At 47.6% G+C, this 25,433-nt stretch overlaps 1 protein-coding gene across 1 annotated transcript; it reads left to right on the top strand.

Annotated features, from left to right (window-relative positions):
* The first annotated feature begins 989 nt into the window (after positions 1 to 989).
* On the top strand, positions 990 to 24,852 carry LOC146697848 (dynamin-1-like). The gene is made up of 23 exons (XM_085476619.1): positions 990 to 1,352; positions 9,554 to 9,627; positions 9,703 to 9,852; positions 9,928 to 10,131; positions 10,218 to 10,316; positions 10,496 to 10,656; positions 11,520 to 11,662; positions 13,198 to 13,333; positions 13,446 to 13,513; positions 14,491 to 14,629; positions 14,724 to 14,810; positions 15,047 to 15,117; positions 15,266 to 15,317; positions 15,436 to 15,447; positions 15,757 to 15,870; positions 16,314 to 16,423; positions 16,842 to 16,953; positions 17,067 to 17,078; positions 17,145 to 17,312; positions 17,794 to 17,880; positions 17,963 to 18,117; positions 18,194 to 18,364; positions 22,644 to 24,852. Exons 1-23 carry the CDS (start codon positions 1,192 to 1,194, stop codon positions 22,702 to 22,704), a joined length of 2,547 nt encoding a protein of 848 aa, XP_085332745.1. The 5' UTR covers positions 990 to 1,191; the 3' UTR covers positions 22,705 to 24,852.
* Positions 24,853 to 25,433: the final 581 nt, after the last annotated feature.

Here is a 25,433-nt window from a genome sequence, read left to right as displayed (position 1 = left end):
AAAATCCTGACACAAATCCAAAAATCTGAATCTGTGACAAGAAAAGTCTGTAAACTGACAATGACAGCGAGGCAAGCAAAGGTAAGAAGCAGAGCACGTGTCACTTCCTGTCATGTCTGCAGCTCGTTGTTTCCACTAATGTGTCGTTTGCTCAGTTGAAGAAAACCCAGCGTTGAGAGGCAAAGTCACACCTGGACAGGTGCCTCAGAGAAATCAGCAGGGGGCGATATAACCCCAACCCAGCCTGCAGTAATACTGGCCAATCAGAAGCCTGAAAAAGAAGCTCAGCGTGCACACCTTTGATCACACAAAATCTGTTCTAGTTCATTGTCAGAAAGCTAGCCTGGGTTTACCACCCACAGAGGTGCGAACAGCGCCTCCAGTGGGTTTTAGTCTCTGCAGCAATCCCTGCGAGCGCCCCCTACTCCAGTCGGACACGTTATGAGACAACACTGATGATCAAACCTGAAAATCTGTACCAGGTAAATGATCTGACAGAAGAACAAGCAGAGTATCGTTAATCTGGTGATTTGTGACCGAGTGCTATAATACAGATTTGAATGGCAGACAATGACTTTGTCTGAGCGCTCAGAGCTGCTGTCATAGGTGACGGCTGCAAGACTTTAGAGACTCTATCCATGGAAACATTACAGCTTCCTGTCCCGCCCAATGAAGGAGACATGAAATCAGATCAGAGAGAATGAATGTGATTGGTTGATCAGGTGTTCAGGTGTGTGTTCTGTGTTTGCAGCAGTAGGTAAGAATCCTCCCCTGCATCAGCATGGCAATGTGAACATGAATACACATGCAGTGAGACCTGCTAGAGCTATAAAGCTGGCCTTCACCTGACCAGGTGATGTGCTCAGCATCCGTTACCATGGGGATTTAGCAGGTGAAGAGCGAACACTCGCTGGCGTTAATCAACTTTCAGGACTCCGGGTCAGAACTTACAAACCTGTCTGGCTGGGGTTTTATTGTGAAGGGCTGCACCGGAAGTGTGTGGTTGCGAGCGTGCTTGGAGCCTCCCTGCAGCGGAGCAGAGAGGAGGAGGAGGAGAACGAGCTGAAGGTCACAGCTGGAGCAGCATCATCAGCATCGATCGATCCTGTGATCGATCATCGGCCGCTGATCGGTCACAGCAGCAGCGAGACACACCAGCAGCCTCCGCCTGTCTCCGCCCGCCTCTCCGCCATGGGGAACCGGGGGATGGAGGAGCTGATCCCGCTGGTGAACCGGCTGCAGGATGCCTTCTCCGCCATCGGCCAGAACTCCAGCCTCGACCTGCCGCAGATCGCGGTGGTGGGCGGTCAGAGCGCCGGCAAGAGCTCGGTGCTCGAGAACTTCGTGGGCAAGTGAGTCCCCCTGTGTGTGTGTGCGTGTGTACCTGTTTAGACATCTTTGTGGGTACTAAAAATGGGAACTTCCTGTGCTTGTTATGGTTAGGTTCTTTTTGATGGTTCGGTAAGCAGCTGGGAAAGCTTAGAGGCTCTCATTAAGATATGAAAAAGAGAATGCGTGTGTGCCCACCTGTCTGTTTGAGCTGGGGGTGGAGATTCTTCTTCTTCTGTTCAGCCCTTTAAAACACATTCAGGTGGAGGTGTGACATTTGGTTGGAGGTGGAGTGATGTTCAGGTGGAGGTGTCACGGCGGTGGAGCAGAGTTACCGACCCGCTCATGAGCTGGTAAATGGACTGATTCTTACACAGCGCTTTTCTACGCTCAAACATGCTACACCCCCCCATCCCTCCACCAACACCCGTGCAACCACACAAGCACTTTCTTCTATGCTTTAGGTGCTAACTAGGTAACATTCGCTCTGATGGATGCATCGCAGACATACTTGTGGTTAGTATCTTGGTAAATGGCCTGTATTTATATAGCGCTTTACACATCCACCCATTCACACACACATCCACACACTGGTGATGGCAGCTACATTGTAGCCACAGCCACCCTGGGGCGCACTGACAGAGGCGAGGCTGCCGGACACTGGCGCCACCAGGCCCTCTGACCACCACCAGTAGGCAACGGGTGAAGTGTCTTGCCCAAGGACACAACGACCGAGACTGTCCAAGCCGGGGCTCGAACTGGCAACTTTCCGATTACAAGGCGAACTCCCAACTCTTGAGCCACGATCGCCCCGTATCTTGCCCGAAGATATTTGGCTGGCAGACTGGGGGAGCCTGGGATCGAACCACCAACCTTCTGATCAGTAGATGACCTGCTCTACCTTCACCTCATCATCTGCAGGATGTGTTTGTCTGTGGCGCTGATCCCAGATCACGACTCACAGAGATTATATAATTTGTCTGGCCCGAGAGCACCTAAAGATCCCACAGCAGGACCTGGAAAACTGGAGGAAAGACATCTGGAATGCCCTGATTACCCTGTTGCTAAGAAGGTGGAAAGAGATGAATGGAAAGCCCAGAGCGTGTGAGAGGCGACAGTAATATTTCAGAAAACACTTCCTGAGATAAAATTCTGACCTACCTAAAAAGAAAAACGTCAGAAATGAGCCATGCCTCTGTTCCCAACACTCTGTTTGGCACACTTTTTCTACTCCTGCTCTGCGTGATGTCACAGAGGCTATGTCGTCATATGTCTTGATGCATCTCAATCATCCAGGGAAGTAAATCTCCAAAAGCTGATTCTGTTCATCTGGACGTAGCGTTTTGTGGGAGAAACGTTTTGTCATCATCCAGGTGACGTCTTCAGTCTCAGCTGACTGCAGGTTTCAATCTTATATACAGGACATTTGCATAATGACTGAAACCAGCCCACTGAAGGAACAATGGGCTGGGAGGTCAGTTCCTTAATCATAATTATGCAAATTCCATGACCATTGATCACCGTTGGTGTTCCAGGGTAGGATCACAAAGCCCTCTTTTCCACTTCTTCCATGTACAAATTGGCCACGATGGGTGAAACTGGGGAGCCCACGGTACACCCATGTTTCTGCCTGTAGAACTGAGCCTTGTATGTGAAGTAGGTGGAGTGAAGACACAGTTCAAACACACTTGGTGGATGCTGAGAGTGGTCCTGCTGCTGAGGTTGGGGTCATCCTGTAATCTCTTACGGACTAACTCCAACGCTTCTGTGAATGGGATGCAAGTGAAGAGAGATGTAACATAACGAACTGACCTCCCAGCCCATTGTTTCTTCAGTGGGCTGGTTTCAGTCATTATGCAAACGTCCTGTTTATAAGATTGGGGAAACCTGCAGTCAGCTGAGACTGAAGAAGGCACTTGTAAGCTGCAGAGGAGGAGGTGGCAGCAGGGTGGAGGATCTGTGCATATAGAAACTGTGTGTGTCTCTGAGGTCTGTAGTTTGAGTCCTGCTGGAAGATGGCATGTGATTGGCTGAATATTTTTATCTTCACTCTGAGAATGGGTGGGGGGTGGGGGTGTCTCTGTCTGCATCTCTGCTCTTATTGGTTGCTTCAGGTCACATGAGTCAGGAGGCTTTTGGTCAGGGCAGCATCGTATGACAATATCAGCGTGATGTGTGTGAGCTGACTGCAGAGGACTCACACTGCAGCACACAGACACACACACACACACACACACACACACAGACACACACACACACACGCACACACACACAGACACACACACACACGCACACACACACAGACACACACACACACACACGCACACACACACAGACACACACAGACACACACACAGACACATACACACGCACACACACAGACACACACACACACACAGACACACACACACAGACACACACAGACACACAGACACACACACAGACACATACACACGCACACACACAGAGACACACACACTCACACTGTGAGGATGTCGTGACGATGCTTTTCTTCAAGCCTCTCGGAGGGATCCCATCACACAGCTCACAGTGTGTTTCATTGAATGCAGACTTGAGTGGGCCACAGTGGAACCATCTCTGTCCTGCCTCCTCTATAACACATTTCCTTCAGTTACGTAAGTGAAGGGGATGTGATGCAGCACGACAAAAGAAAACCATCCATCCCAGCGTAGCACCTCCCTCTCCCTGCCACCTCCGGGGTCCGTGAAGCCGCTTCCTGCGGGGCATCATCCAACTCGTGTGTTTGAACTCTCTTATGTCATTTAACCAGCACGTCCCTGACATCAACATGTCTTTTTCAAGGCAGAGCCAAGTTAGAAGGCACAGCATTACACTCTTCAGTCACAGACGTCTGTGTGAGCAGACCAGTGACTTCCCCTTTCTGTCACTGTTAACCAGTGAAACTGCACTTTAAACTCCAAGATATGAGAAAACGAAAGTAAATATTAGGGCTGGGCGATATATCGTGTTTTTAAATATATCGATATATTTTTTTTTATACGAGATGTGAGATGTGATAATATGTTACTGCGTTACGTTACAATTATAGTTGTGGAGCCGCAAGTTTGCCTCTCTTTCGTCCACTTTTGTCTCGACGCAACGTTACTCTGCCTTGCCTCTCCTTCACTGAACACAACTCCCCCATCACCTGCAGGTGTAATGCCTCCGGCTCTTCATAAATCACAGACGCTCAGAAAGGTTGGCTTTTCGTGGTTTATTCTGCAGAAGACATAAAAAACACTCAACATGTGTCTTCTGATGGTACCAGCAAACGCACCTTGTGTTGACAGACTTACAATTTGCTTCTTAATAAAGAAAAGTTGGAAAATAATCATTTCTCCCATTTTACAGTCTGTCACACTGAACTTGTATACAAAAAGAAATCTTATAACCCATAAAAATACATTTCACAACCGTATAAGACAAAATAACAGGATAACAGAAGTCTCAGTAAACAGTATCACCGGCTCAACATTTCCCTCTAGTGGACAAATTACGGTAGAGCACTACATTTTCGCATGCTTGAGCTTTACAGACAAAATGACCGTTAACAAGCTCACGTAGCTGCAGCAGACAAAACACACTCAACATGTGTCTTCTGAAGGTACCAGCAATTGTCCATCCATCCATCCATCTTCATCCGCTTTGTCCGGGGCCGGGTCGCGGGGGCAGCAGCCTAAGCAAAGAGGCCCAGACCTCCCTCTCCCCAGCCACCTCCTCCAGCTTATCCGGGGGAATACCAAGGCGTTCCCAGGCCAGCCGAGAGATATAATCTCTCCAGCGTGTCCTGGGTCTGCCCCGGGGCCTCCTCCCGGTGGGACATGCCTGGAACACCTCACCCAGGAGGCGCCCAGGGGGCATCCTTGTCAGATGCCCGAACCACCTCAGCTGGCCCCTTTCGATGTGGAGCAGCAGCTGCTCTACTCTGAGCCCCTCCCGGATGGCCGAACTTCTCACCCAAAAATTAGAATACAATAAGAATAAATACAGTACACAACTGTACAGAATAGAATAAAATAATATACTATATACAGTAGAATAAAATAGAATAAAAATATACAATAAGATAAAAATAGAATACGAATGCTATATACAACTGAGTAAAAATACAACGATGCCAGAAAAGATTATTGCACTTAGTGTTATTGCACATGTGTGGATGTGTGTGTTTGTTCAGTTAAAGCATCTCTGCTGGGGACAGGAAGAGACTGAACAGGGTGATCCGAAGGGCCAGCTCTGTTCTAGGATGCCCTCTGGACCCAGTGGAGGTGGTGAGTGACAGGAGAACGGCGGCTAAGCTGTCATCCCTGATGGACAACATCTCCCACCCCATGCAGCAGACTGTGACAGCACTGAGCAGCTCCTTCAGTGGGAGACTGCGGCACCCACGGTGTGGGACGGAGAGATTTCGCAGGTCTTTCCTCCCCACTGCTGTCAGACTCCACAACAAAGACTTTAACTGATCAAGCACACACATCCATACATGTGCAATAATACTAAGTGCAATAATCCTTTCTGTCATCGTTGTATTTTTACTCAGTTGTATATAGTATTTGTATTTGTATTCTATTTTTATCTTATTGTATATTTATTTTATTTTATTCTACTGTATATAGTATTTTATTTTATTCTATTCTGTACAGCTGTGTACTGTATTTATTCTTATTGTATTCTAATTTTTGCCTCATAACTTTTGCACTGTCCACTTCCTGCTGTGACAAAACAAATTTCCCACGTGTGGGACTAATAAAGGTTATCTTATCTTACCTCTCAACCTCACGCACTAACTCAGGCTCCTTCCCACCAGAGAGGTGACATTCCATGTCCCTATTGCCAGTCTTGGCAGCCGGGGGTCAGTCCGCCAGGGCCTCCGCTCCTGGCCGCCACCCGGCACACAATGCACCCGACCCCTATGGCGCCTCCTGCGGGTGGTGGGCCTGCGGGAGGATGGGCCCATGTCTCCTCTTCGGGCTGTGCCCGGCCGGGCCCCATGGACTAAGGCCTGGCCACCAGATGCTCGCCCTCGGGCACCCTCCCCGGGCCTGGCTCCAGGGCGGGGCCCCGGTAACCCTATCCCGGGCAGGGTAAACTGTTCCCTCGGTGTCCTTTTCATAAGGGTCTTATGAATCGCTCTTTGTCTGGTCCCTCACCAGCAATTGTAGCTCCTGCAATGTAAAGCAAACGTCACAAAAAAGCGCAGAAAAACAGTAAGTCCAGCTATGCGCAGCAACCACTAGGGGGCCGGCAAAAGCTTACTGCAAAAGAGCATAGATACGGCAGAAACACTGTTTAACAGCAACCAACCTTTGTTTCAGTTACACAGTAGCGTTCTAACATCAATACAAATCTATATACACCAACATGTACAACCTATGTAACAACATTTACACCAGAAACCATAAAGATGCCAGAGCCTTTCATTACAGAACTTACCCTCACAGTGCAAATGGGCCTTGTGAGGAACAGAAGCCTTAGAAGCTTCTAAACGCCAGAGCGAGATCCGGTTGAAGGATTTTCAAAATAAAATACAACAAAGATGATAAAATTCACACTTAAAATAATAATTAAGACCAGGTAAGTACATGTTTTTCCAGATGTATTTTTAACTCTGTTATACTCAGCCCCACTGAATTTGATCAAATTTGAGCCTCAGGTACCAAAGGCACCCACACTGGTACACACCAACCAAACAGAGGTCAAAAATCACAAACACCAACTAAACGTATCCCTAAGGATGAAGTGGGATTGGAGCAGCGCTAAACTCCCAACCCAGCAACTGGCAGCAGAGTGCCCGAAATACACCCTACCAATAACCCTTTACAAGGTGTGTACCACGGCTCAACAGGGAAAAAAACAACAAAAATGCAGAGTACGTAACAGCAAGTACAAATCCCATCACTCAGGTAGACATATAAACAAAACATTTGGATCAGTCTATTCACTGGTTTGACAAGTCGCCCAAGTCTGGTTCTGATCTGGGAAGCATCCCCGGTTTGGCCATAGTCAACCTTTGGGGACTGAGCAATGGCATGAGCAACTATATCCACCACTACCTCAGGTGTAGTAGAGCATACTTGTACACCCTCCCCACAGCTCGTAGCAATATTGACACCTTGGGATGCCGTGCTAGAACCAGCTTGGTCAAAGTCCACTTCAACAGACAAGCCCGATGCGGCTGGCAGGACTGAATCCATGCTTGAAACATCAGTAACATCTCCCTGAGACCGGCTGGACTCCGTCAACTGCGACACCCATGCAATTGTCCTCTCTTCAGGGTCCAAAGGTTCAGAGACAACCTCCAGGTCAGCTGTCCCATCCATGGCATCGGGTGAGCAGTCACCATCAGCACCAACACAGCTCACAGCAGGGGCATTCAAATCTCCCTCCCTATACGCAGCCCACACCAGAGACTCTGAGGAGCTCACTTATCGATTGACTCTCAAAATTAGCACCCTGGTCGCTGTGCATCCTTTCCAGAAAGCCGAACACACAGAAGTACCTGTTCCAGAGAAGCCTTGCAAGCTGTTTAGCCGACTGGTCCTTGTATGGGAAGGCCTGCGCCCATCCAGTGAAGTGGTCTGTGATGACCAAGACGTCCACAGACTTGTGTGAAGCCTCAGCCGACCAAAAGTTGATGCAGACCAACTCCAACAGTCTGGACAAGGACATGCTGAGCAAAAGAGCACGACCCTCTGGTTAGATGGTCTTACTGACTACGCAGCGCTGGCATCCCCGTACATGGCCTCTCACGTCACGCCCAAGGTTCAACCAGAGAAATCTCTTTCTAGCCAGGTCTAAACTCCTGAACTGGCCCTGGTGACCAGCATCATCATGGATCCCTCTGAGGACCTCGGCCTTCAACGAGTCAGGAACCACGAACTGCAGTCGTCTGTTACCTGATATCTGGTCTCTGGAGACTCTGTACAACACACCGTTGTTGAGAACCAGCTTCTCCCAGTGGCTCAGGTATCTTTTAACAAGGACCGGGTCCCCTACCCGCTCTCTCCTTGAGGGTCTCCTGTGTCTCTCAACGTAGAAGACGACGTGGGAAAGCACGTATTCAATTGTATTCTATTGAATCTATTGTAAAAAAAAAATCAAAACAAAAGAAAACATAAACTTTCTGTTATTTCATTCCTCGGGGAGTCTTTACAGTTAACAAACATCGAGCCCCTGGGCCGTATGTTTGACACCCCTGATATAGTGAGTGAAGAAGAAACACCCAGTGCATCATGGGAATCCCCCAGCAGCCTACACCTGGCAGCATAACTAAGGGAGGATTCAGGGTCACCTGATCCAAAAAGGAAAGTTTGAATCTTAAAAGCAGAGCTAGTGTCTGTCAGCAGCCAAGGTGCAAAATTAGAGAGGGCTAAAAAAGACCCAGTCAGAGAAGCTCAGATCATAGCAGCTGTTTGAAGATATTCAGAGTTCATATTTAAACTGAAGCGGTCCAGTGATGTGTGCAATGAGTTTGATGGGACATGTGAAGAGCTGTGATCTGCAGAGTCTGACAGAGGAGGCAGCGTGCACATCAATAATATCACTATAATCAAGGTTAAGAATATAACCTGTGCACGTTTTTACTAACTGCTGACTGGTAAACCAAAACTTTTCATAATAAAGTCAAATCTAAAGTTTGCACTCAGTGCTCCGTCTGAACTTTGTTGTCCAACCGAACACTCAAATATTTATAGGATTACACACTTTCAATACAATCTCCCAGTTTATAAAAAACAATCTGTGAGTGATTTCTGGAAAACAGGATGAATTTGGTTTTATTAGCATTAATAACTAACTTTAAGCTGCACAATAAAGTCTGCAGCCACTGCAATGCAGTTTAAAGCACCTCAACAGGATGATTCAGAGTCGAGTGAGTCGGCCTACGGTACAGCGTCATCTGCAGAAAGGTGCAGATTTATTATTAATACAAATATCAAATAAATCAGCGGCGTTGTTGGGCTCAGCCTGCCCTTGGTAGGGTCTCCCAAGGACAACTGGGCCTGGTTTAAGGCCAGAACGAGTGTGAATAACACGACCTCTGAAAAAGCACTTTGGTGGTACCAAAGACACGGCTCAGCCTGTCCTTCGCAAAGTCGATCAGACAGCCAGAGGCTTACAGACATCGTTCAGAATCTAATGATCAATAAAATTATGTACAGTCGTGTCCTTTGTTACTAGCTCGTATCTTTATTCCTCCTCTCAGGGACTTCCTCCCTCGTGGATCCGGCATCGTCACTCGGCGTCCCCTCGTGCTGCAGCTCATCAACTGTCCCACAGGTGAGACTCACAGTGCAGAGACACGTGGTTCGTCCGTGCGGTGTCTGATCTGATCGTGTGATGTATATTGATCAGAGTATGCCGAGTTCCTGCACTGCAAAGGGAAGAAGTTCACGGACTTTGATGAAGTTCGTCAGGAGATTGAAGCTGAAACGGATCGAGTGACGGGGCAGAACAAAGGCATCAGTCCGGTCCCCATCAACCTCAGAGTCTACTCCCCCAATGGTAACACACACACACACACACACACACACACACATACACACCTGTCCTGGTCCTGACTCTGCTGTCTGTCCTCAGTCCTGAACCTGACTCTGGTGGATCTTCCTGGGATGACGAAGGTCGCAGTGGGCGACCAGCCACCCGACATCGAGCACCAGATCAGAGACATGATCATGCAGTTCGTTACTAAGGAAAACTGCCTCCTATTGGCTGTTTCCCCAGCCAACTCTGACCTTGCTAACTCTGACGCCCTGAAGATCGCTAAGGAGGTTGACCCACAAGGTAAGGCTCCTGACAGCTCCACCTGCATCTTTCACCTGTACTGTTCTTTCCTGGACTAAATAAAGTGTTTCGGTAATGTCGCGCAGGTCTGAGGACCATCGGGGTCATCACCAAACTGGATCTGATGGATGAAGGGACCGACGCCAGAGACATCCTGGAGAACAAACTGCTGCCGCTACGAAGAGGTACAGATGCATGACATTACACCAAACCCTCTCACTGGTTGGTGGTCAGCTGCCTGCTCAGTCAGATTTGAAGTCACCTCAAACACTTTCATTTCAAATTTCACTCAATGTGGAGGTGAAGAGACAGAACAGGCTACAGCTGAGCAGACAGAGACAATATGAGACTTTCACTGTGTCAGGTTACATCGGGGTCGTGAATCGCAGTCAGAAAGACATCGATGGGAAGAAAGACATCACCGCAGCCCTGCAGGCCGAGAGGAAGTTCTTCCTATCTCACCCAGCTTACCGTCACCTGGCAGACCGCATGGGCACCGCCTACCTGCAGAAGATTCTCAACCAGGTAAATGCACAAGATCTCTCCCAAGTCTTCTGACTGCAAGGATTTCAAATCTGTCTTTCCACAGGGCTGGGCAGTGAGTTCTGTTAGCTTAGCACAAACACTGGCACAGCTAAAGGTCCTCACTGTATAAATACTCTTTGAATTTCCCCAGAACATTTCCAAAACACTGTCTGATTTTTGAGGAAGTTATGAGGAGCAGGATTCTGGATTTAACAGGGAGCCAATGAAGGGACGGCGATACAGGAGAAATCTGCTCCCTGTCCCTGTCAGGGCTCTTGCTGCAGCATTTTGGATTAACTGCAAATGGAAGAAAGCAGTCTTACATATTTGTTTAATATGTGCGTTGAAGGACATGTCCTGGTCAGAAATGACTCCAAGGTTCCTCACAGCGTTACTGGAGGCCAAGGTAATGCCATCCAGAGTAAGAATCTGCTTAGATACCATATTTCTAAGATTTTCAGGGCCGAGTACAATAACCTCAGTTTGATCTGAATTAAGAAGCAGAAAGTTAGCGGCCATCCAGGTCTTTATGTCTTCAAGACATTCCTGCAGTTTAACTCATTGGTGTGTGTTATCTGGCTTCATGGACAGATAGAGCTGGGTGTCATCTGCATAGCAGTGTAAATGTATGCTATGTCTTCTAATGATGCTGCCTAAGGGAAGCATGTATAATGTAAACAGAATTGGTCCTAGCACTGAACCCTGTGGAACTCCATAATTAACCTCAGTGTGTGAAGAGGACTCTCCATTTACATGCACAAACTGGAGTCTATTAGATAGATATGATACAAACCCCTGCCTTTAATTCCACCTATGTTCTGATGTCAGTGATAAATAACAGAGCACCTCTCTGCTACCTCCAGCAACTGACCAATCACATTCGGGACACGTTGCCGGCGTTGCGCAGTAAACTGCAGAGTCAGCTGCTTTCCATCGAGAAGGAGGTGGAGGAGTACAAGAACTTCAGACCGGATGACCCGAGCCGCAAGACCAAGGCTTTGCTGCAGTAAGGACCAGCACAGATATTCACCTACGGCTCTCTTTAACACGCAGTTACAACGATTCAACGTGTCAAGATTCAACATGCATCATGCCAAGCTATGCGTTTTCTCTACACTGGTAGAGTGTAGAGAAAACGCATAGCTTGGCATGAATGATTTCACAGCATATGTTTAAGGACTAATGAACACGTCTGAGTTTACTTTGGACACACAGGGTCTACAGTATACTTACAGACTCAAGTATACACATACACACTGATATTTGGTTATCTCTTAGCAAGTTGCTCATCAAGCAGACACTTTTGGTATCAACAGGCTACCAGATGATATTTGACATCTCTTCTTGGTAGAGTTCATTTAAACTTGGTTCCTTTACACAGCCGGCTTTTAAGGTCTCCCATTTTCAACAGGGTTGAAGTCAGTTAATGTTAGCCCGCTTTATCCATTCCAGATCTAGTGTTAATGTGTGTTTGTCCCCAACTGTGTCCACGTTTCAACCCTGTAGTTACTGATTGAAGGTTACTCCATTACTTGAACAAATTTGTGTAATGTACCACTGGCACCAAACAGCACGATGCTGCCTCCACTATGCGTGCTCGCTGCTGCAGTGCTCCTGCGTTTGAAAGCCTCAGCTTTACCTCTTGGACCGATTTTAGACCCCGAGTGACCCCGAGTGCATCAAACACATCCTTTTTATCACTAACGAGATGTTAACAAGCCTCGTCATGTAAAAAGATATCGCAGAACATCTGAGGAGCTTGGAAAGAAATTTTCTTCCGAGAAGCTTCTCCAGTTCCAGACCAAAGGGTGGAGAGTCCCAGATTTTAGCCCTATGGGAGTGTCCCTTAATGAGATCGTTGACAAAATATTGACCGTAGTGCCTCATCATATGAGGCAAGGTGTGAAAACAGGTGTGGGTCATTATCAGCAGAGGCTCCAGGTGAACCCACTGTGAAACCTAGCCCCACCCTATCATGTGACTCACTGAGGTCAGATGACCCAGGATGTGAGTGGGTGTGTGAAGGATCTCAAAACTGGATTATAGATGGCAGTTGGTGTCGTAAGCCCCGCCCTCTGTTCCAGGATGGTCGTTCACAGTGGAGTAAATCTGTGTCCACTGTGAACGACCATCTTTGAACATGCGATGAGGCACATGATCAATAGTGGGTCAACGACCCTCTTGGGTCCCATTAGGACTTGAATCTGGGACTCACCATCATTAGATTTATGAGACACTATATATGTAGAAGTCGTGCTCTGCAGTGAGTCCACCCTGGAAAAGGAAGAGTTCGAAGAACTCGTTAGAAACGCCCAAAACGACATTCCTGCCTGTGACGAGCGGAAATCTCTGACCACAGTTCTATGAAGGGAGCTGAAGGAGGGGCTGTGTTGGTAAGCTAGAGAGGACCAAGGGTCGAGGTGACAGTAGAGTCACGAGTGTGATTTCAGGTGAAGGGAGCACGACTAGATGAGCCTACAGGTGTGAGATCTAAGTGTCAGATGTCGGTTGGGTATAACCAGCGCTGTACATTCACGGCAGGATGGTGCAGCAGTTCGCTGTGGACTTTGAGAAGCGCATCGAAGGGTCCGGGGATCAGGTGGACACCTACGAGCTGTCGGGAGGGGCGAAGATCAACCGCATCTTCCACGAACGCTTCCCCTTCGAACTGGTCAAGGTAACCGTTCCGCTCAGGTGACATCATCGCACCATGTGCGACATCATGCCGGTTCAGTGTGCAGCAGGACTTCCTGTGGCAGGCGAGTGATGTCATAAATGTGTTTGTGCAGCTGGAGAGTGATGAGAAGACTCTTCGTAAGGAGATCAGCTACGCCATCAAGAACATCCACGGGATAAGGTGGGTTTGTTTCTAAAGTCCTGCCTGATTGTAATATCAAACCTCGGTAAAAAATCCGTTTATTCTGTCTGCAGTACCTCCACTGTACAGCAGGGGGTGCAGTGCGCATGCTACCTGTTCATTTATTTGGGTTTGAACATTTTCTCTCGGCACGTTCTTCCTGTTTATGGATCCAGATGTATTCATGGATTATTAGCTTGTCATCTTTGAGGGCGCTGCCACTCAAAGATGTCTTCATCCGCTGAATAATCGACATTAGAGTACGAGTTTCATCCATAAACATCTGCCAATGTTATCCTGGGAACGTGTGTGTGTGTGAGACGCTGTTACAGAGAAACAGTTACACTAACTGTGCTCAGACAGCAGACGTGCGTCCCTGCAGCTTACTGTAACAAGTGCTGCATAGCTTTGATCTTTTTTCTATTCAGTTCAATTTAATTTACACAGCGCCAAATCACAACAACAGTCGCCTCAAGGTGCTTTATATTGTACAGTATATCCTATAATAATAGATACAGAGAAAATCCCAACAATCATATGACCCCCTACGAGCAAGCACTTTGGCGACAGTGGGAAGGAAAAACTCCCTTTGAACAGGAAGAACCAGGCTCAGGGAGGGGCGGGGCCATCTGCTGTGATTGGTTGGGGTGAGAGAAGGAAGACAGGATAAAAGACATGCTGTGGAAGAGAGACAGAGGTTAATGAGTGTGTGTCGCTGCGCTCGCAGAATTCTAATCCTTTAATTGTCCCACAAAGGGGGAACTTTGGTTGTATCAGCAGCAAAAACACACAAACAGACTAGAAACAGAAACACAATTTTTACATATTTACATCTTGGACAATAGCAAAGCAGAGTACTGTACAGTTATTAAAATTAGAGTACAGATAAGTGGCAAACCTAGGTTGTAGTGTGAAATGGAAAACTGAATACAGGGGTGAGTGTGAATGCGCTCACCTGTGCGCTCACCTGTGCTCAGGACGGGTCTGTTCACCCCTGACATGGCATTCGAGACGATCGTGAAGCGTCTGATCGCTCAGCTCAAAGAGCCGTGTCAGAAATGTGTCGACATGGTGATCAGCGAGCTCGTCAACACCGTCAGGCAGTGCACGCAGAAGGTACTACACATACTACGAGTACTATCATCGCACAGTACTAAGCGCTAATACACAGTACTGACTACAGTGACCTTTGACCTCCTCCTGCCTGCAGCTGGCTCAGTATCCGATGCTCAGAGAGGAGATGGAGAGGATCGTCACTCAGCACATCAGAGACCGAGAGAGCCGCTCCAAAGAGCAGGTTGGTCACATGACACCGTCGCCATCTTGGTATGATCCTGACCATCGCAGTTCAGGCACTGGAGAGTCGTGGCCTATTCCAGCTGTCATTGGGTGAGAGGCGGGGCTCACCTTAGCAGGTGGGCAGGCTGTGACGGGGCCGTCCTCTTCACCGCCACCAAGTCATAGAAGATTTGCAGGATACATGGACATCACCTGTGTCACATGCCGCTGATGGCTGTCCGTCTCCCTCCTCAGGTGATGCTGCTGATCGACATCGAGTTGGCCTACGTGAACACAAACCACGAGGACTTCATCGGCTTCGCAAAGTAAGACCCTTAAACCGACTTCCTGTCAGGCTCACCTGTATCCCTGATACACAAGTACAGGTGTGTCAGCTGTCTGATACACCACCTGAGCTGTGTGAACACTCACCTGGGGTGTGTGTGTGTGTGTGTGTGTGTGTGTGTGTGTCAGCGCTCAGCAGAAAAGCAGTCAGATGAACAAGAAGAAGGCAGCAGGAAACCAGGTGAGTGTGTGCAGGTATCCTGGGAAAGGAGGAGCAACACGATGAAGTGTGGGAGGACGCCATCTTTAACCTCTTTTTCTTCCTCTGTCTCCAACGCCTCTGTTGCCACGGCAACCAGGATGAGATCATGGTGAGTGTGTGTGTTCATGTGTAGCGTAATGGGAAGGGTGAGGGTGCACCTGTGTTGGAGCTGGTTTACTGGAAACACTGGTGTCATTGACCTGTGAAATGCAGGTTTAAAGCAACCTTTGACCTTTGATCTGGATTTGAATCCTCCTCCTGAGGTGGTTCGTGATGTTGGTCCAGGTGTTATTTGATCTTTACCTGATACCAAACGTCCAGGTTTCTGCGGAGACTGCAGCCCAACATCAGATGTTTTCACATTTTAGCGATTAGTGACATCATCAGCAGTCACATGTTTTACTGATGCCGTGCGCAGGTGATCCGTAAAGGCTGGCTCACCATCAACAACATCAGCATCATGAAGGGCGGAGCCAAAGAGTACTGGTTCGTCCTGACTGCTGAGACGCTGTCCTGGTACAAAGATGATGAGGTAACACACACTGGCACAGACACCTGCACAAACGCACACGCATGCTCACACCTGCACCGTGCAGCGCTGTGTGGCAGAGCATGTTTTTATGTACCAGCTGGTTTTGTTTGTGTGCAGAGCTTTGCCGGTGAGCCGTGCCATTACACATCAGACATGTATTTCAAAACTGTCACAATCTGCAGTACAAACCGCGGCTGGACGAGTCATTTCAACACCTCACAGTCTGCAGGAGGAAACCGTGACAAACACACACATGTAAACACGTTGTTGCTCATTTCCATCAGCAGGTTTTTTGATACCAAAGGAAGGTGTCACATGGATCCAGCACAAACCTTTTATTTCTATTTAAAGTTAAATCTAGTTAAATAAAGGTTTACTGAGAGGGCAGAAGCCCGAAAGGCTTTATGCTATTTATCTCACTGCTTTCATTGCACCTCCTACAGGAGAAAGAGAAGAAGTACATGCTGCCTGTAGACAACCTGAAACTGAAGGACATTGAGAAGAGCTTCATGTCCAGCAAACACATCTTCGCCCTGTTCAACACTGAGCACAGGTCAGTGTGATCAGCCACGTCCACACACTGAGAGGTGCTCCGAGCGTCCAGCTCCTACGCTAACGTTTAACAACGAGTTAGTTTCCATCTGAGTGTGATGTGCTGTGATCGAACCGAGAATGAAAGCGTGTGGTTAAAAATCTGAAGGTCAGCGAAGATGGAAACTAAACGGAGCGCCATTTGGACACACAGCGATGTGCCAGCTGCAGCGGCTCGAAACACATCAGCGCAGATGTTTCCGGTGAAGGAGGAGGATGTTAAACTGTTCTCAGTCAAAGTTTAGGCTCTCTGATGGCGCAGACAAACGCCGTCACGTGACAGGAAGTAGACATGGAAAATGGAGATTTGTTTTTCAGCAGCAGATGAGATATGTGTGTGTCGTTGGTTCTGATGATGATCCTGTGATTTGTGTCTGTAGGAACGTGTACAAGGACTACCGTCAGCTGGAGCTGGCCAGCGAGTCTCAGGACGAGGTCGACGGCTGGAAGGCGTCCTTCCTACGTGCTGGAGTGTACCCTGAACGCAGCGTGGTACGCCCAATTTGTACTGTGTTATAACAATATTATTACTGATGTTATTACTTATTACTGCAGTACAATTACATGTAAATACTTTATTCTGTCCTCTCCACACCCTCCATCAGGATAAAGAGAAGGTGAGTGTCTCATGATGCACTTCAGGTGGAGGTGGTGTGTGTGTGTTTAACGGTCAGCGTGTGCAGGTGGAGGTCGAGGAGTCGAGTGGCGACGGGCAGATCCACAGTCTGGACCCTCAGCTGGAGCGGCAGGTGGAGATCGTCAGGAACCTGGTGGACTCGTACCTTGCCATCATCCACCGTACCATCAGGGACCTGATCCCCAAGACCATCATGCACCTAATGGTCAACAATGTACGACACACACACACACACACACACACACACACACACACACACACACGTGTCTATATATACACATTACACATACATACACAAAGCTGTGTAAACCAACTATAAATAACGAATCTAAACTTATATACATAAAATACAGAAATGAATGAGGTGGAATGAATACTACAAAATGTACATAAGGTGCAGCTGCAGTCTGGCAGTGGGAGCAGTGTGACAGGTCAACTGTTAAGAAGGGAGATGGCGAGGGGAAAGAAACTGTTCCTGTGTCGGGTGGTCCTGGTCTGCAGGCTTCTGTACCGTCTGCCAGAGGGCAGCAGATCAAAAAGTCTGTGTGCAGGGTGTGAGGGGTCTGCGATGATTTTCCCTGCCCGTTTCCTGGTTCTTGAGAGGTACAGATCCTGGATGGAGGGCAGGGGGGCGCTGCACAAGGCCGTACAGGAAGTCATATTGTGAGTCACGTGACCTCCTCTCTGCTCCTCAGACGAAGGACTTCATCCACGCTGACCTGCTGGCTCAGCTGTACTCTTGTGGAGACCAGAACACCCTGATGGAGGAGTCCCAGGAACAGGTGAGGCAGCAGGTGGAGGTGGGAGGGGCTCGGGTTTTAAGCCAATCAGACTCAGACTCTGCTTCTTCCTGCTCTCGTCCAGGCTCAGCACCGCGATGAGATGCTCAGGATGTACCACGCGCTGCGCGAGGGCCTCAGCATCATCGGTGACATCAGCACCTCCACCATCACCACAGCGATGCCTCCGCCTGTTGACGACTCGTGGCTGCAGGTGACGGGGATGCCGTCAGGACGCAGGTATGCCGCTAACAGATGGGCCGTGCTGCGTAACAGACCATGGGCGGCATCGCTGACACTCGGCTGGTCTCTGCAGGTCCCCCATGTCCAGTCCGACCCCCCAGCGCCGGGCCCCTCCTGGCCCTCCTCGTCCAGGTGGTCGTGCCGCCCCGGGTCCCCCCTCCCGTCCGGCGGTGTCACCTGATCCTGGACCCCCACCCTCTATTCCCTCACGACCCAACAGAGCGCCACCACCTGGAGTTCCCAGGTAACGCTCCTCCTAATCCATGTTTATAACAGGAAACCTGAGGTCACAGAGGTCAGGTGATCAGCAGCACGGTCACAGGCTCCTAGCGTGTGCTGAGTTCAAATGCAGTCAGGACAGGTGAGTTTCTGGAGGCAGACTGTACATAAAAGATGAAAGGAGCCTGTGATGTCACATGGTCTCTCACAGTAACGTCACAGCAGCAGTGTTATTGGCCATGTCATTAAAAAAGCTCCGGCAGCACGCACACGGTCCACAGGTCCAGTTCAGGGACATGAGCTGAGCTGAAGCCCAGCAGACAGCCATCAGCTGCAGCCACCTGTTTCATCATCCACCTGTCAGTCAAAGAGGCCACGCCCCTAATAATGGAAACTTTAATCCAGGTGCGTAATAACGCATCCTCCAATAAATGATCCACAGACACCAAACACGTAAAGTTTTACATGGAAATCTGTGGGACTGACTCACTGCTGCTTCGGCTGGATGGTGGAGGAACTGCAGGTGTTGGTTGACGGGTGTGTGTGACAGTGTAAGACGGTCTCGGCGTGCAGTGTACAGGAGCATCAAACAGATGACTGTATCCTGGAATGCTGTTTCTAAACTGTACCATGAACATCCAGATGTTTCCAGGGATTGTCATCAGTGTGTGCAGCTGGCTTCAGCAGAGCTACAGTAAAAGACATCAGTCGTTAAAAAGAGCATTACCTGTGAAAGTGTTTGAACCTGAAGCAGAGAGTTTGTGTTTGTGTGACCCGGATGATGTTTTATCAAAAACTAGCTGAGAGCAACTTTCTTCTTCGTTGGTACTGTAGAACAAAAAGCAGCGATCAACAAACAACCTGCACAGACATGAAAAAGAAAGACTGTCTTTCTTTCCTCAGACTCTCCGTCCCCACCTGTGTGTCTGTTAGCCCAGCATGAGGTCTGCGCACCTGCCCACTCCCACACAGCCCACGGAGCCATGTCTGTCTGTCCTCCTGTCTGTCTGTCCTCCTGTCTGTGCGTGTCTGTGCGTGTCTGTGTGTGTGTGTGTGTCTGTGTGTGTGTGTGTGTGTGTCTGTGTGTGTGTGTGTGTGTGTGTGTGTGTCTGTGTGTGTGTGTGTGTGTGTGTGTGTCTGTGTGTGTGTGTGTGTGTGTGTGTGTGTGTGTGTCTGTGTGTGTTTTCCTGTCTTTCTGTCCGTTCGTCTCTTGTGTTTGTGTGATCCTGTTCTAACAGTACCTTTCAGAGGTGTTTGACAGTTTCTTATGATTTTCTATGTTTTTGCATAAATTTGATGTAAAAAGGAAAATAACAAAGTAAACACATACGACAATAAGTGCCAGGACTCAGTCTATTCACACCTACAGGCCAGTGGACACTCTGTCAATGATGATCTGTTAGCTGTTTGACAACTACTCTTTCAAGGATGTTTGATATAAAGGAAGGTTGGAGATTGGCCTATAATTAGCTAAGACTGCTGGGTCTAGAGATGCTTTTTGAGTAAAGGTTTAACTACAGCCAGCTTGAAGGCCTGTGGTACATAGCCGATCATTAGAGATAGGTTGATCATATTTAAGATTGAAGCATTAATTAATGGCAGGACTTCTTTGAGCAGTTTTGTAGGAATGGGGTCTAAAAGACAGGTTGATGGTTTGGAGGAAGTAATTATTGAAGTTAACTCAGAAAGATCAGTTGGAGAAAAAGAGTCTAACTTAACATCAATGGTACTAAGAGTAGCTGTAGATAATATTACATCTGTGGGATGATTACTGGTAATTTTTTCTCTAATGATAAAAATTTTATTTGTGAAGAAGTTCATGAAGTCATTACTAGTTAACGTTAAAGGGATGGTTGGCTCAACAGAGCTCTGACTGTTTGTCAGCCTGGCTACAGAGCTGAAGAGAAACCTGGGGTTGTTCTTATTTTCTTCAATCAGTGATGAATAGTAAGATGTTCTGGCTTTGTGGAGGGCTTTCTTATAAAGTAACAAACTATTTCTCCAGGCTAAATGATGATCCTCTAAATTTGTGACACGCCATTTCCTCTCCAGATTACGAGTCATCTGCTTTAGGCTACGTTTTTGAGAATTATACCACGGAGTCAGGTACTTCTGATTAGAGACCTTAGTTTTCACTGGAGCTACAGTATCCAGAGTCGTACGTAGTGAGGAGGTGAAATTATTAACAAGATGATCGACCTCTGTTGGAGCAGCGTTCAGATAGCTGCTCTGCTCTATGTTGGTACAGGGCATTGAAGATGATAACAGTGGGTGGATTATATTCTTAAACTTAGTTACAGTGCTTTCAGAAAGACATCTACTGTGATAGAGTCTACTCTCCACCGCTGTGTAATCAATTATTGTAAATGTAAATGTTATCAGGAAATGATCAGACAGCAGAGGGTTTTCAGGAAACACTGTTAAATGTTCAGTTTCTATGCCATATGTTAAACAAGATCTAGAGTGTGATTAAAGTGGTGGGTGGGTTCTTTTACATTTTGAGAGAAGCCAATTGAGTCTAATAACAGATTAAATGCCATGTTGAGGCTGTCATTTTTAGCATCTACATGGATGTTAAAATCACCCACAATAATTATTTTATCTGAGCTCAGAACTAAATTAGATATAAAGTCTGAGAAATCAGACAGAAACTCTGTGTAAGGCCCAGGTGGACGATAGATGATAACAAGTAAGACTGGTTTCTGAGTTTCACAGCTGGGGTGGACGAGGCTGAGCATCAGGCTTTCAAATGAATTAAAAGTCTGTCTGGGTCTTTGGTTGATTAATAGGCTGGTGTGAAAAATTGCTGCCACACCTCCCCCTCGGCCTGTGCTTCGAGGTTTCTGGTAGTTAGAATGACTCGGGGGTGTTGATTCATTTAAACTAACATAATCATCCGGCTGCAACAGACTGAATAATGTCTGAGCTGCCCCTGCCAGAGGAATCGTAACGGTTCCAGCTAGTTCTGGTCCTCACTGATACCCACAGAGCATGTGTGGCTGAAATAGGACGTGTTAGCAGTCCAGTACAGGACGCGGGAGCCTCACTCATGTTGGATCAGTTTAGTGAATGAGTGATAGTCACCACTGTTTGGTTCTATGTTTGGACTTTTAGAAAATTTGATCAGATTTATGCAGAAATGTTGAAACATACTCACAAACCTTCAGTGTTTGGGAGGAATCTCTCAGCATCAGAGCAGGTAGCTCCGCCTCCCTCATGTTGACCATATTTGGTTATTCTTTCAGAATCTCTATCAGTGACCAGTGAGGAGTTCACCAATGGTACGTCAGATGTCTGTGTGATGTCACTGTTTCCACCCTGTGTGTTTGTCTCATCGCCCAATCAAACTGTTGCGCTCACCGTGTGGTACCGCCCATTTTCCTAGCATCAGTGTGACTACCAGCTCCATCGGCCCGTGACTGACTGTCTGTCTCTCTGTCTGTCTGTCTGTCTCCAGTCGGAGGGCTCCTGCATCTCCATCCCGACCATCCAGACCAGCCTCTGACTCCGCCCCCTGACAGTCACACACACAAGCATACAAAACACGTGACCCGTGTGAAACGGCCGTTCCATCAGTGCTCCATATGTGGTTTCACAGCATGGACACTTTACTCAGATTTCCCTTTGGTCACATGCTGCACCAGACCAGCTCTGACTGGTTCAAACCTCAGACTTATTCCAGCCTGCTTAAACTGGTTCTAACTGGTTCTAATTCCAGCTTGATATTGATGGATGGGTTACTGGTACCAGCAGGATGATCCGAGCGGGTCCTGATGGTTTTTGTTTTAAACTCGGCTTCAGTGGTTCACAGTAGTTCTAACTCAGCCATATTTGAATGGACTGCTTTCCAAACCTGCTCCTTGTTTGGGTCCATCTACTGGTTTCACTGGTTCCTGCCAGTTGTTCCGATATACCGGTACCAACTGGTTCTTGAGAAATCCAGCCCTGATGTAGACCGGGCTGGTTGGTTTGAACAGACTGGTTGCCCAACATGCTAGTACCAGCTGTTTTAGCCAGTTCTGGTTGGCTCCGGTAAGTTTCAGCAACTGGTTTCTTTACATCTAACAAGTTTCTGCTGGTTCTAGTCTGTTGGATCTTCTAACTGGTTTAAATGTATAAGCTGCTCACCGAACGCCCTGCTTATTGGTACCATCTGGTTCCATCAAGATCTACCGTGATCATGAGGATCACTGCTGGTTCTAGCCAGTTCTGTTTGTACTCATGTGACCTCTGACCCCTGTACCAGTTGGCCTTTCTCCTCATTTACTCTTCTCCTCTTTTGTTTTCTGTCATTTTTTTCCCAGTCGTCCCAGTAAAGGTAGCCCCGCCCACGGAGAGAGTCCCCAGTCTTCGATTGAGGGTTAAGCTGAACGGAGTGTGTGTTTGTGTCTCACTGAAGCTGTGTTACTGTGAACCTTCCTAGTAATAAACATATTGATTATTATCAGCACTTATTCTGACTGTATAGCAGCTGATCAGCAATACATTGTGTGTAAATATGACGTTCGGTCACGCCGCAGACAGAAACATGTGACCTCAGCAGGTCGGTCAGTACTGTAGACGACTCCGGAGGAGACGAGGCGAGGAGGAGGTCTCTGCTCTGAATGTCCCGGCTGAGATCATCTTCATGTTCACTTCCTGTTCTGATCCATGGTGCCGTTTCTTTACAGTGTAAAGTTTACAGTTTTAACTTGTGTATTTATCTATTTATTGTATTATTTATTTTACTCTGCTGGAATTCCACGTTTGTTTCTGCTGGCGTCTGTCCTTCCACCTGTAGCTGCACTGAACATGTGACATGTGTGGATCACCATGCACCATCCTCTAAGCACAAACATAGGCTGAAACCAGCTGTACACAGGCCTCGTGAACGGTCATGTAACTGGCTCAGTTTGTGCGTTTGTAACTGTCAAAGTTATGGACAGTACTGAATCCAGATGTTTCCAGAGATGGGCTGTGACCTCTCAGCTGGATCCAGGGACTCAATCAGTCTGTGCTCAGACTTTATGAGCGGTTCAGCAAAGACGGTGTAACAGATGGACGTAGCTGCCGTGATGTTTTATATTTTTGAATGCCAGTATGAAGCCATGAGACGAGCTTCTCTCACCATGGCCATCTCAGTGTGTTGACACATGTGTGACGATTGAGGGGTGGAGCCAAGAGGCCCGATGAGTTTTTCAGAAACATACAACGATCAAAATGTTTGAAATTGACTCGATCTGTTATTGGGTTCGAACTGAGACGAGCAGCAGGGACCAAAAACTCACCAGGAAGTGTTAACAGAGGTCACGGCCAGGGTGGTTTTTCAGACTTCTGTGGGACTGGCAAGTCTACCACAGCTAATGCCCCCTGGTGGCCATTACAAAGATTGCAGCTTTAGTGCGTCACGTTTCAGACCCAGAAGCTATGTCCATCTTTTATACCGTCTTTAAGGTGGGATAGTTAGCTGTGAGTTAGCTAGAATAAAGGTAGCTTAAGGTCAAATTTGATCCCTCCACAAATCAAATCCTGCTGATGCGGTTTCCGTTAAAGGTCAAATTCGGTCCGATATCCTGAACCCTTCACATAGTAATCGGGCTGTTAGAGGTAGAGAGCTGTTATCACATCTACATCAGAGAGAGAAAAGATTGAAAAGCAGCACAGTGCTCGCTGAGCTCACCCACCTTCAGCTAACCGTCCCGTCTTACCTCTGATCTACATCTGTTCCACAAATGTTTGTCCAGTGTAGCTATTGCATGGACCACGAAGCTACCAGCTGGTTCCAAATGGATCGTTGTGGTTCCTCCTTCCCTTTCCTGGTTCCAGCTGGTTCTACCTCTTCATCTAACGCCAGCAGGGTTGACATGTTTTTTGTTCTTCTTCATTTCCTCATTGGTTTACCGTGAGCTTCCTCTGATGTGAAGATCAGAGGAAACTGTGACTGAAGCGATGAGGAGATAATGTTTGTGGAGGTGGCCCGGTTTCTCTGGAGGTGGGGTTGGTTTTGTGCTGCTCATGCGAGCAAAGTGTCAAGCGATCGTGTTTCCTGTTTGGATGTACCAGCTGATCTCCTCACTGTGTTGTGTTTGTTCTTCATGTTGTGGTGATTTTGTAGAGTTAGTTAAGCTCCGAGCAGCGTTCAGCGCCGCCACCGCCGCGGGGCATTAGCTGTGCCGTGTCGTCGTTGTCTACATTAACGTCTGCATGCTTGTCGTATGAGTTTATCAATCAGTAAAGTGTTACACTTTGCTCTGCAGCGGCACACTCCACGCACCTCGGCCCCTCCCACACCTGTGCTTGTGCATAGTTACCTGTGTATGCTCTCAATATGAATCTATGTGCAGCGAATATGACGATATAGAAATGTACCATATATATGTGAGCAAAAAGCTAAACTAAATATGCAGCGGCCAACACTGTAGTGTGTGTGTGTGTGTGTGTACAAAAGAGAGTGTGTGTGTGTGTAGATCTGTTGTGTATTAGTGTCATGTGATCAGGGCCCAAACAGATATGAATAAAGTTTGTGTGAATGAAGATGACTTTGACTCTTTGTCACCCACTCACCTCCTGACACCATCATCAGTCACATGACCTCTTGATATGGGGTTTTCTACTTGATATGTTTCTCTTTCTCGCTCTGTCTCTAATTCATCCTAGCTAACATACATCAACATCCTGTTATCATCGAAGCTATGAGTTGTGTTAGGAAGCTAACGTCAGTTAATCACATTTTTGAGGGGTCTAATAATGACCTATGACAGTTGTGCATCCACAGTCTGTATCACTGTATCTGAAATATAATTGGCTCAATTCAGACATTTAGTCATGTGGACTATCATTGTCTCCTGGTAAACCATAAATTCAAAATGTTTACATTTCCTCTACCGTGAACTACAGATCAATGAGGCTGTGTCCCAATTCAGGGCCTGCAGCCTCAGAGTCCACAACGGTCACGTACTCAAAGACTGCTAAAGCCGGAAGTGAAATGGGACGGTCTAGCCTCCATCACGCTGCCCAGGTTGCCTAGCAACCATGATACTAACCGCTGGAAACGTTTCATACAGCTTTGTGTGACAGAAATGACGGAGAAAATCGTTTGTCCATTTGTTTGTTTG

This window comes from Copadichromis virginalis, linkage group LG12 (genome assembly GCF_057382275.1).
Source record: "Copadichromis virginalis isolate Kocher_CV1m ecotype Utaka linkage group LG12, C_Virginalis_male_GT1.1, whole genome shotgun sequence".
Lineage (NCBI taxonomy): Eukaryota > Metazoa > Chordata > Actinopteri > Cichliformes > Cichlidae > Copadichromis > Copadichromis virginalis.
Note: the sequence above shows the minus strand (reverse complement) of the source record. Positions and strands in the feature narration are given on the sequence as shown.

Coding starts and splice junctions, on each gene's coding strand:
- LOC146697848 (XM_085476619.1), top strand. CDS start 1,192: ATGGGGAACCGGGGGATGGAGGAGCTGATCCCGCTGGTGAACCGGCTG. Junction 9,853..9,927: donor CAGAGTCTACTCCCCCAATG/GTAACACACACA, acceptor GTCTGTCCTCAG/TCCTGAACCTGACTCTGGTG. Junction 10,317..10,495: donor ACTGCTGCCGCTACGAAGAG/GTACAGATGCAT, acceptor TCACTGTGTCAG/GTTACATCGGGGTCGTGAAT.